The sequence below is a fragment of the Equus asinus genome, chromosome 19 (genome assembly GCF_041296235.1).
Source record: "Equus asinus isolate D_3611 breed Donkey chromosome 19, EquAss-T2T_v2, whole genome shotgun sequence".
NCBI lineage: Eukaryota > Metazoa > Chordata > Mammalia > Perissodactyla > Equidae > Equus > Equus asinus.
This window is the reverse complement of record NC_091808.1, coordinates 12,087,103-12,099,489: the sequence shown is the minus strand read 5'-3', so window position 1 is coordinate 12,099,489 and position 12,387 is coordinate 12,087,103. Positions and strand designations below refer to the sequence as shown.

The 12,387-nt window shown below is 38.2% G+C and overlaps 1 protein-coding gene across 9 annotated transcripts in view; it reads left to right on the top strand.

Moving 5' to 3' along the window:
* DAW1 (dynein assembly factor with WD repeats 1) overlaps positions 1–12,164 on the top strand; it is a 42,734-nt gene extending 30,570 nt beyond the window's left edge. For 4 of the 9 annotated variants that reach the window (XM_070489547.1, XM_014835982.3, XM_070489548.1 and 1 more), the window contains 3 exons: positions 4,246–4,322; positions 6,120–6,282; positions 8,550–12,164. In XM_070489547.1, coding sequence (XP_070345648.1) covers positions 4,246–4,322; positions 6,120–6,282; positions 8,550–8,584 — 275 coding nt within the window. In that variant the 3' untranslated portion in view covers positions 8,585–12,164. Of the gene's footprint in view, positions 1–4,245; positions 4,323–6,119; positions 6,283–6,392; positions 6,538–8,549 lie in introns of those variants that run through there. The other 5 variants (XM_044751510.2, XM_070489546.1, XM_014835981.3 and 2 more) reach the window with 4 other exon arrangements.
* Positions 12,165–12,387: the final 223 nt, after the last annotated feature.

Here is a 12,387-nt window from a genome sequence, read left to right as displayed (position 1 = left end):
TCTGTGATGTCTGTCTATGTCACTACACTATGTGTCATATTCTTGATAACCACATGTGGTACTATACAAAGTCTGCATCATCTCCTTGACAACCACATATAAAATTATACTAGGTCTTCATCATCTCCGTGATAACTATATATAATGGTATATTCTGGGTCATCTCTCTGATGGTCATGCATTTTGCTACACTATGTTGACGTCATCAACTTGACCACTATCAATGGTACTATAATAAATCTGCATTATCTGCTTTATAACCACATGTGCTACTCTACTATGTCTAGCTAATCTTTGTGATGAACATATATGGTTCTATGCCATACATCATCTTCTTGATTACCACTTATGATTCTACACTATGTCTGTGTCATCTTATTTACAACCATGGGCTGGTGCTACACTATGTGTGTCTCAGTTCCATGAAGATCACATATGATGCTATAATACATCTATTGTATTGTATTATATCTATTGACCATGTATGCCATTGTATTATGTCTGTCTCATCCCCCCAGGACCTTTGCTACAGTATATCTGCATCATCTCCTTGAAAGTGCAGTATTATGCTGTGCTGTGTTTTCATCCACTCCTTTAAAACCATGTTTGATGCTATGCCATATCTGCATCATATCCTTGATAACTACTTATGATGACATTACAATATATATCTTATTTCTTTGATGACAACACATCACATTACACTATGTCTACTCCGTCTCTTGGTCACCAAGTAAGATACTACATTATGTATGCATCATCTTCCAGATGACCAAGTGGACACAATGCTGTCTGCACCATCTTCCTGATGACCATGCGTGATATTTCACTATACTCTTATCAACTGCTTAAAAACCATGTATGATGTTACATTCTACCTGCATCATCTCCTTGATTGCCACATATGATGTATACTATGTCAGCATCATCTCTTTGATAACCATGTATGATGCAGTACTAGGACTCATCTTGCTGACAGATATGTATGATGCTATGCTGTGTCTGCATCATCTCATTGAAAGCCACATGGAATGCTGCATGATGTCCGTATCATCTCATTGACAACCATCTGCATGGGCATATTACTTCTCTTTGAACACCATGTGGGATGCGATACTATGATTATGTTTCTCCCTTGATCACATGTATGATACTACACTATTTCAAGGTTATTTCCTGGACAGTAACCTCTGAATATTTACAGTGTCTGATCTCCTTGATAACTATGTATAATGCTATTCTTTCATAATCTCCTTAATAACTAGGTATGATGTTATATATAGGATCATCACCTTGATGACAATGTATAACCCTAATCATTGTCTGTGCCATCTCCTTGTTACTGCATATGATGCTACAATAGGGCTGCCTCATTTCCTTGATAACTATATGATGCTACACTGTGTGTACTTCATCTCCTTAATAACTACTTGTGATGTTATTATAAGTTTCTCGATTCTGTCAAACACCACATATGATGCAGTACTATGCTTCATTTCTTTGATAACTGCGTAATTCTAAATTATTTATACATCACTTCCTTTACAACTATTTATGATGGTATATTGTGGATTATCACCAAGAGGAACACATCTGGTGCTATACTGTATCTGTTTGTGTCATCTCCTTGATATCCGTGTACGATGCTATAGAATGCATCATCTCTTTGTTACCATTTTATTGCTATGCTGTGTCTGTATAATCTGTTTGATAGTCTTTCATACTATATTGTGTCATGTCCTTGATAGCCACATACAATGTTCCACTGTGTGCCTCATCTCCATAGAGAACACCTGTGATGTTACACCATGTCTGTATTATCTTCCTGATGACCACATATGTCACTGCATTGTGTCTACTTCATCTCCCCGATGACTATGCATGATGATATTTTATGTCCACCTGATCTTCCTGATTACTATGCCTCGTGCTACCTTATATCAGATTTTACACCTAAAGAACCACCCTTGATGCTGCAATATGTTTCATCACCTCCTCGAAAACCATGTTGGATGCTACGCCAAATCTGTCTCAGCTCCTTGATGGCCGCTTGATGCTAGAGCATGTTACACCTTTTGTTATACCTTTGGTGACAATGGATTACACCACGCCATATCTTAACAGACATTTAAGAAATTCTCGCAAAAATATAATGCTTTTTCTAGACATGACCTGTCATTTGTTTGCCTGTGTTTGCTCCTTGTGACTAACATACTTTTAAGTAGTCACATATCTTTTGTGCTGGAATCAGTTGTAGAATTTTACTGGTGATTCATTTGAATTCCATAGTCTTTGTTTCATTGTTGTCTCCCTTTTCAAAATTACATTTACATGCTTATTCTCTTACTCACTAGGACTTTTCAAAGGTGATCTTTTGATCACACATACAAGTCCCTTTTATATCCTGGAATATAAACACCCTGAATGCGGAGAATTTTATTTTTTAAAGTAACTCTTTACTTTTTCATCCTTCTCATGGATCTTGGCTTTTAAAAATCATCTCTGAACTGTAATTAATCTGCCCTTTTCATTTTAAATGTCATTCTCATTTACACAAAAAAATACATTCAACAAATACATATGGAGTACTTACTTTGTGCCAGGAATTGTTTTAGAAACATTGGATATACCAGTGAACAAAAGAGAGAGGAATCCTTCCCCTGGTGGAGCTATGTTGTGGAGGGTGAGACAGTGAACAATGCCATGCATGTGTTTTATATATAATGTTAGAATATTAAGAGTTGGTTAGCGCCAGGGGGTAGAAAACAAGCTAGGCTGGCAGAGCAGGATGTGGAAGGACGGATGAGAATAAAATATGAGTTCAATTCTTCTAGCTTTGTTTTCTCTGTCATCTGCTATTTCTCCTAGCAGTGATTCTATTCTTTCCTTGTTCAATAAGACATTACTTCAAGAAAATCTTTTTTTCTTTTGGTGTGTTTTGTAAACCTCTTCTCATTCTATGCCTTCTAAGAAGTCTTGATGTTTAGACCAATCTTTTTTGTTTATCTCTGGTCTATGCTCCTCATTTGCTTCTTAAAACTGGGTCTCATTCAACAGAATTAGTTACCTGGCAAGCTACATCTGTTCCTTATATCACCGTTTTCTTCCTCATTGAAATTACCCTCTAGGCTGAATGTTTTTTTCTTTGTGCCTTATTCCTATTTCTAGCTTTAAAAAAAATTACAGTTTCAGGCTGTGTTATTTCTGTGTTTTACGAAATGTAAAAATGCTTTTGTAAAATTTAGAGTATGACTCTATGCAGGATATTTCCTTTTGTCTTATTAAGAAACTCTTAAAACAAGTTGGTCACTTTCCTTTAAGGCTTTTGCAATCTCCAACTAAGTAGGAGTGTGATATTTTTAATCGCATTAATTCTAAAATAATTTTGTCTACTTCCTCCTGAAGTTGACGTTTTCAGAAAGGTAAGTAAAAAATTTGTTAAGATGTTTTTCTTTTCTCTGAATGAAAATTAAGTAACCAAAATTCCATATCCTTGCTGATTTTACCTCTATTTGATGCTATAATTTGCAATAAGAAAGCCTCCTTAACCTGGACAGATAAATTGTAACTTTTTTTCTGACAACAATTTCACTACAGTTCTTTTTCTCCTTCTATGCTTATTTGACTTCTCCGTTCTTTAATTCTAAAGAAATGTATTTACTTCTTCATCCATCCATCCATCATCCATCCATCCGTCATTCATTTACTAAGCGTCTACTATGAGATTGGCACTTCTGGGCACTGGGGATACAAACCGTTCTATTGGCTCTTTCTGTTGAAAACGGTTTCCAGTGCCTGTTCTTTGTTCATTGAGCAGTGGCCGCTGTTCCCTCTAAGGCAGGCCTCTCACACCTTCTTGTAACTGTATACTCATATTTGGTGTATGGTGATGATTTTGCTGCTTATTTCATCACCAGCCTCTCAAGACTTGTTCTGATTCCCTTTTTTTCCTTTAAAATCCGTTTTCTTTCTGGATTCCTGCCCCTCCCCCCTTTCTACCTTGGCACTCATTATCTCTTCTAATAAGCTCAAGACTAGAGAGGTACTCCTTTTCACCATCTTCTCCCACAGTGGGACCAGCTTGCGTTTAGAATATTAAGTGGCTGGCTCTCACCGCAGGCAAGAAGACAAACTTAGCACAGGGCTTGTGTGTCAGAGGAATAGATATTTAGATAATTCAAGGCATATGGTTCAAAGTTCTGTGTTTCAGATGAATTTATATCTATCCTCACTCCTCTCAAAAAGGAACAGCAAGAGTTTTCAGTGCAGCCACAAGAAAATGTATTAGCAAACTGGAAGGCCATGAAGGGGAAATTTCAAAGGTGAGTTACTTTCTAATTTGGAGCAGTTTCCTTACTTTCAAAAGTAGACAGCGTGCTTAGTATAAATAGTTCTATTGGCGCTGAGGGTACTAAGGTTTGTCTAATTATCTCATTCCTTCTGAAAATCAGTTACCCACACTTTACTTTTAAGCGTGTCCTCAAATTCAGCATAATAAATGATTTCTAAAACCTTTCAAAAAGCATAAAACAGCGTTCTCCTCAGCCATCAGCAAGAGATTTAGTTAGCTGAAAATATTTATTAAAGCTGTTTAAGAAGCTTATGGAGTGCATTTCCCAATTCTAGTAAACACACAAATTTATATTATGCAAAAATATGCTGTGCAGCAAGTGTCAAGTGTTCTGTTAATCAGATGCTACTGAGGAAGTATTTCTTGGAAATATTTAACACTTATCAAAGTTTAAAATGACCTGTTTTGAAACAAAGCTGTAGCTAAGGATTTTGTATAAGCTCCTCCCAAAAACTTGTTCACAGAGCAGGGCCATCCGGTCAGTGATCTGAGGTTTTAGAGGTATCCGTGGAAAATTTTAGAGAAGGGTGGGACGTGATGACTCTCACCTCCCTGCTTAGCCCAATTCCTTGGTCTCATACCTGAGGTCAGATTTGCTCCTTCCTTGTAAAATATCAGCTTGATGGTTTCAGGGGTCAGAAGGCTCCGCCTGGACCCCGGAACTGCCCACTGCCCTATTCTCTTCTCTCCTGCTCTGCACCTGCTGCCGGTGGTTTGCTGGCCTATCAGAGCTGGTCTCTGAGACAGTGCAGAGCACATCTTCTTTGCAGGCTGGAAGGCCCTAGGGACTGGCAGGAAGAGGGGTGGGGAAGTGTGGACATGGGAGACAGGCTGAGGAGAGAGCCTGAGCCATGTTCCCAAGTGTCTGACCTAGTAGTTATTGACAGGGCTAGTGTGTCCCACTCAACAAGTTCACATCTATTTGTGTGTGTGTGAATATAAAGAGGACCCAAAGTCTGTATTATTGAATTTTATGTTTGTTAAGTGATATATTGCTTATTGAATTGCCATCCAGCAATGGCATTTCTCTGGAGTGCAAAGCTAAAGGGTTCATTCATTCATTTAGCAAATGCTTTTTGAGTGTTTCCACGGTGCTAGGCACTGGTGACCCAGTGATGAAAAAACAGACATGGCCCTGCCCTCATCAAACCTTCAGTTGTAGAGGAGGTGGCCCAAATCGTTGTCTTCCGATGGTCTAGAGAGGGTTATAAGCATGATGCCCAAAGGAATGGAAGACTAACAGTTTCATTTGCCTGCCGCACAGATACCATTTGATAATGCCTGGCATGTTAGGAGGCACTCAGAACATATTCGTGGAAAGTGCTGAATTTTGAGTAGCAATAGAAAGCCCTCTCCTGTAGGCCCTGACTTATTCTCTGACATAGATTGAAGGAGGATCTGTGTGCGTTTGATTACAGAAAGTTGGGTTGCAGAGATGGCAGTGGGTTTGGGTATGAAGGAGACCAACTTAATAAGGCATCATGAGTCTTGGAAAGAAGCCAAGGGGGGAATACTGAAATTGTCAGGGTGCTTTGGTCTTTATCCTTAGAATTGTGAGGGGGGGGAAATTAAGCTTTCTATCTAGATTTTAATTTTCATGTATTAGTCCCTGCAATATTTTTCCCATTGTGGAGGAACTGCTCTATGCAAGAATAAATACCAGGCTGGGAAGGTGACAGGTACTTAGTAATGTCCTCTTTTTGCTGGTTAAAAATATATTGGGAACCATTATGCAAACCTGTGATCATTTTTTCTTTCTCTTTTGTAGATTTCTTTTAACCCCCAGGGAAACCGTCTTCTAACTGGCAGTTCTGACAAAACGGCGAGAATCTGGGATGTTCAGACTGGTCAATGCCTGCAGGTTCTCGAGGGGCACGCTGATGAAATCTTTACGTGTACTTTTAACTATAAAGGCGACATCATCATTACAGGTAGGGGAGAAATAACCACCACAGACTCAGTTTTCCTTTTAAATCAGCTATTAGAGTTTCTAAGCTGAATACCAAAAGGAATTCACCCGCACCCCTCACCCTTCTTCCAGGGTCTCTGCTCATCTTGCTGCATTCTACATCCATTATTTTAGTTGCATTGCAGAACCACAGGAGTGAGCTCTGCTACTGACTGTAAGACTTTGTGAATTTTGAGTTTTTGTTGCTCTGGGCAAAATAAGAATTTAGTAGCCTGCCTTACTGGTTACTACATTTCCCTGGGCATCAACCGTCAAATGGTTAATTTTCAGCTGATGTCAGTAAGTTTTAGTAACTAAAACAAGTCAGGACCGAGTTCTCCACCGCTGGATTTATAGCCCATTCGAGGTTTATTCTTGGAGCTAAGTTGTTTTCTCCTTGGGTGTCCCCTGCTAACACAAAAAGAACACATTTTGAGCATTTTTCAACCACTAACAATCTATTGTGAATTAATCATATAAGCAACATTTTATAAGAACTGGATTGAGAATAGGTGAATTTAGATTGCGGAAAGTAGGGGGATGACAAGAATATGGTGTAATGTTAATGTGGTTCCTTTGGAGGAGGCCTTGGCAGGGAGTGGGGTGCTACCACTGAGGAGGAGGGATGTCCTAAGAGGGCACAAAAGACCAAACTCTCAGTGATCCTCATTGTGTCGAGTAGATTTAAAAATTGCTTATCTGGTCTAATAACTTAAATGTCACACACTCGTGCTTGGCTTTATATATTGGCTGATTAGGTAGCTCCCTAGTCATATAACTTCAGGGGTGCTGAGAATACGCTCCCCTTTTGCCCTAAAATACCTCCCCTTTCTACCTAATTATGGATAATTTCTAAAATTTCAGATTACTTTCTTTGGGTTTACGACTTGCAAGTGTTACTAAAATGTAGATACTCCTAAAACGATACGTAATAAGCCATATATTTTATTGTGAACACAAAATCAAATCCTTTCCCATGATGAGAAAAGAGGTGGGAGGCTGTGATAGAGGGCACAGGATGCTCCTGTAGGGAGCTGCTGCCAAGTAAGGGAGAAGGAACCCAGGGCCGGGTTGTCAGAGGACCAACCTCTCCTGGTCCATGTGTCTCATGTTAGCCAGCTCTGCAATATCTCTGCTCTCGACTGCAAAAGACCCTGGAGAGTTTAGGGAGGGAATATTAATTGTCTGTGCCTTGTTTTAGAGCTGGCACTTAAATTCCTGAGCTCTTTTAAGATATGACTGATTTATTTAGTGTATCCCAATGCAACAAGGTGCTAAATACTGGCCCAGTGGAGAACAGAGCTTGTTAGAATGGGGGTCATACTTCTGTCTTGCCAGCAGAAAAGCCATCACCTTGTTTGAACTGATCTCCCCTATTTTCTCGGCAGACCCCAGTGTGATGAATTGCTTGCATTTCTTAGTGGACTGCCTGAGGTTGGGTTTAGAATCGCAAACTGGAAGAAAACTGGCCATCGTGTTCACAACATTTTTAAAAACATGAAGTACCTTTTGGTGGAATAATCAGTTTTCACAGGCTTTCCCAATCCTCATAGCCCCCACACTTCTTATATTGATGTTACGAGTCTGGCCCCTGAGGTTTAGAGAACCAGCAGGGCCCAGTACTTCTCCACACCAGGGTTGTCATTTCCAAAGAGGGAATGTGAATGGTGCCCCTTGGGGAGGAGTATATGAAAGCAATTTGGAAGAGTCTCTATCATAGTGATGGGGACGGTGGGAAGATGCAAATTTCATATTTAGACGGATGATGAGAAGACTCTATTGACATTTTGAGGTATTCCAAAGTGGAATGTGCTGCTTCCTCATAAACTAATCACCCAAACCTGGGGATGGTCAAATTCACTGTATTTCCATTCGTGGTGATGTTTGAGGGGAGGGCAGAGGGAATAAGCAGAGGGAAATGGCTGAAGTGGGGGCTTTCTCAGGTCCTCTCCAATTCTAAGATGCCATCAATCTTTCTGGTGTGTGTGGGACATGAACTTGCCCACTTAAGGACTGACAGAAATCAGGCAAAAAAAAGAAAGAAAAAGAAAAAGATTCCCTCTAAAAGAAAAAGAGTCACGCTAAAAATGCCTGAACTTGGCTGCACAGGGGCTCTGAAGCTGGGCGCTGAGAATCTAGCACATTTAGCACATTGATCACTGACAATGACCCAGAAAATGTCAACTTGTAAAAAGAGAGAGGTAAGTGAATAAAATAAAGAAAAAATAACTGTGAAATTTGTTTTATTAGGCAGCAAGGATAATACCTGTAGGATATGGCGTTGACTGAAGAAAGCCAGTCGATGAGCAAACTTGCCGGCCATAGTGATTAAGATCTGGAGCTTTGCAAATACTAAGCAAGCTGTTTTGATATTTTGTGTGTTTTCTCTTTTTCCTCAAATCACTCGTTTATACACTGTTCTTAACTTCATGGATATGACCATTAAAACTGATGAAGTTATATCATTTCTTGATATTATTTGATGGAGATGACAGGAAACAGCATAACGTTGGGCACATGCCACTGGTTATTTCAATTTTGTTTTATTTTTTAATAGCATCATGATACTGATAAATGAAACCATAGTAATTTAACAATTATAATTGTTAAATAATAAAGTAATATAATCCTAGATTATACTTTGAAGGTTATTATTATAATTACTGTTGAATAAAGTTTTGGAGAAAATTCACTGTGAATTATACACCTCTATTTATCATGTATGTTTTTAGGGGGACATGTATGTTAGGAATTTAATTAGAAGTTTTACTATTTAGTTATTTTACTTTTTGCGGCTAAGAATGAGAAAAGCAATTTTGGAATAGAAGACTAATCTTTCTTCCCTCATATTCAAGAATATATCCACGCCCATCCCTCCAAAAAATGTTGAGGACCTATGATGAATAAAATGAGGGCAGCATATAGCGAAAATAAAATGGCTCTCAATCAACAGCTAATATATTCTGGATAAACAGTTGGCTGAAAAAAATGTAGGCAGGTTTATCTATAAGGAAAAGCTAAGCAGAATAGACTTTCAGGCTATTGAAGTTAAAAATCTGGGTGGAAAACAATTGAGGTACCAGGGCAAATCATCAAACAGCAACCTTATTGCTGCCGAAATGCTAAAAAATGCTTTGTAAAAGGCCTTTCTATGTAAAAGGACCACGATGCATATTAAAAATTTATGTGAAAAGATAGAGCACAAGATAAAACCAGTGATGCCTGAATCCAGAGCAAGAGAATGCATGAGAATCTTATGGAATTATTTTCTTAGTAATAAAAACAATAGTCAACGTGGCCTGAGTGCTTACTGCGGGCCAGACGTTGCCCACCCACTTTACGTAGATCATCTCATTAACCCGCCTAGCAACTGTTACAAAGCAGATAACAGACCTGATTTTAAAATGAGGGAGGCGAGTCACAGCGATGCTAAATAATTTACCAAACATATCACATGTTAGATGGTGAAGCCGGTTTTAAAACCCAGGGATCTGGGCTCCATTACACTACGTTCTTAAGTAAACAAGGTTTAATTACGGGAGAAGAGTGTCAGATGTGTCAGTAGGAAGGTCTGGGGTGAGGCTTGCCTCTCAGAGCATCTATGGATGTCTAGCCCTCAAGAAGAAAAGATAAAACAAAAGCAAAATAAAATAAACAAAAGCTTCAATGCGGCTGCTGGAAGCAGGAAATTCAGAGACGGCAAAGCAGAGGAGAGCTTGCGTTAGAGGAAAGTGGGCCAAACTTGGCTATTTCTTTTAAAATTCTAAAAAAACAGCAGGCACTGACTCTTCTGACTCTTTGGTGGCTTAGGGAAGGTGGCCATACTGGTTTGTCACATCAGTTGGGAGTTGCCAATGTGTGGTCACGGTGACCATCCTGTGTCTTACAGACCAGTTTAGGCCTAAGAAGCACTTAGCCAGAAAATGGCTTGTTCCTCTAATTTTTATGTATTGAGAAAGTCTTTATAGAATGTTTATGAAGGCTTCAAGATATCCCAGCCTATTTTTAAAAAATAAGTGTTTAAATACTTAAGATCATAAGAAAAGTGATAATATACCCCACTTTGTTTTCATCCGGAGTTTTGTAGGGTGTAAGCGACGTGTGTGTGGGGTCTGAAGTCGGATTGCCTGGATATGTATTCTGATTCCACCTCTTTAATTGTTGGGCAAGTTCCCTCGCCTCTCTGTCTCAGTTTTCTCATCTGGAAAGTGGTGATGCTAGTTCTCATTTTGAGGATTAGGAATACCTGGCATGCAACAAGCGTGGTGATAAATGCTCACTGTTATTCTTATAATCAATGAGTTCACAGTCATCTTGAGAAAGATATCTCATATATGAACACATTTCTCTGTAAAGAATACAGTGTTATCTACTCGGAAATCACACTTGGAATACAACTCACTTTAGTGTGTTCTAGATATCTTAGGGAGAATTGTGTAGGTCAAGTTTTTATTAATTAAAATTTAAGTGTCTTGGGATAATTATCCTTTTAAAAGTTCTTTGTTGAACAAATGAGCTGAGAAGTGAGATCATCAATATAGATCTGATTCATCTTCATATATTTAGATTTTGTATAGGATTTTATGAAGGTGGATCATCCTCATAAAAATGAAACATCTTTTCCAACAACTCATGTCTAACACTACAGTAGCTCATGATTTAGCATCATGCCTGATTTAAAGACAAAATAAATGCTTTTTGAACTAGACAATGCTTTTTATACATGTTGCGTTCCATTTAAAAATTCATCAATAATCTTTTAGTTTTAATTACAGATAAATTTATTATCTTTTGTCTTTCCACTGCTGCTGTAACTACTAAAGCAGTTTACCTTTTTGAGTCACCAAAGGGGCAAAATTTGAAGTAAAACAAAAGCTATTAAGATATTTAGAGACATACTCCTTCTCAAATACAGAAGATTGTATACTGACTCAAAATATCTACCATCATTTTAGTTATCTTACCAAGATTATTTTATGTTTTGTTTAATTCAACTTACTGTTATCTTGGTTAGGATGGTTTGGGCTGCAAGTAACAAAACATATTATTAGAACAAGGTCAGTCCCTAGGGTGGTTATTCAGAGACATGTTGACTCAAGGACCCAGGATTTGGGGGCCTTCCTCTCTGCCATCCTTGTTGGCTTCTGTTCTGTGCATCCTTTCTAGTTGCAAGATGGCTGACACAGTTTTCTTAGTTTAAATATCTTGCCATCTCTTTTAATCTCATCAAATCCAGAAGAGAACTTCTTACTACCCTCTCTATTGTTTCCATTTGCCTTATCATCTTAGCAGTTCTATTCCTGTGAACAATGGAATCATCTTTCACTTTTTTCCCTTTCTTTTCTCTATCTACACACCAAATCATGAGCACTTTCCTCAATTAAAAAATAAATCCCAGCTATTCAGTCTTATTTTCATTTTAATCTGTATAGTCTCATCACCCCCCTGACTAGAAACCAAAACAATCTTCTAGTTAATTACCCTGGCTTTCTTTTCTCTATCAGATTCTTTCTAAAATAAACAGAAAAAAAATCTCTGAATATTTATATATTTTACAGTTTACAAGACTTTTGCATAAATCACTTCCAAGAGTGAAGTAGAAATTATTACAGCTCAAAGTTAGAGCTGCTAACATATGTTTAGGCTAACACGTGTTTGGGTGGCTTGCCCAAGGTCATTTGGCCAATAGGTAGCCAGACATGAACTCAAAGCTAGAAAGACTGTGTCCTACAAATACTAAACGATGGTGTGATGCCTGTGAGTTTTTTGACATGGTTAGTGTGTGTTTTATGTACTGGCATGCTTAACTTCTTTTTCTTTTTAGTTGTCTGGATTTCTTTTGAATCCTCAGAATAAATAACTTTTAAAAAATAAATATGATGAAGCATGGTGCTTTTTTTCCAATTAGTAAGAGTTCCAGTTTGGATATTTACTATGCGTACAATTATTTAGTAACGGAGTCCCAATTCCTTATGGCCTGATAATCCTAAATTCGCTCTTCTCCCAGAAATGGTAATGTAACAGATTAGAAATACGTCTTGCAAACATTTGCAGATACTAAATGAAAAATTAAAAATAATAGCTCTTG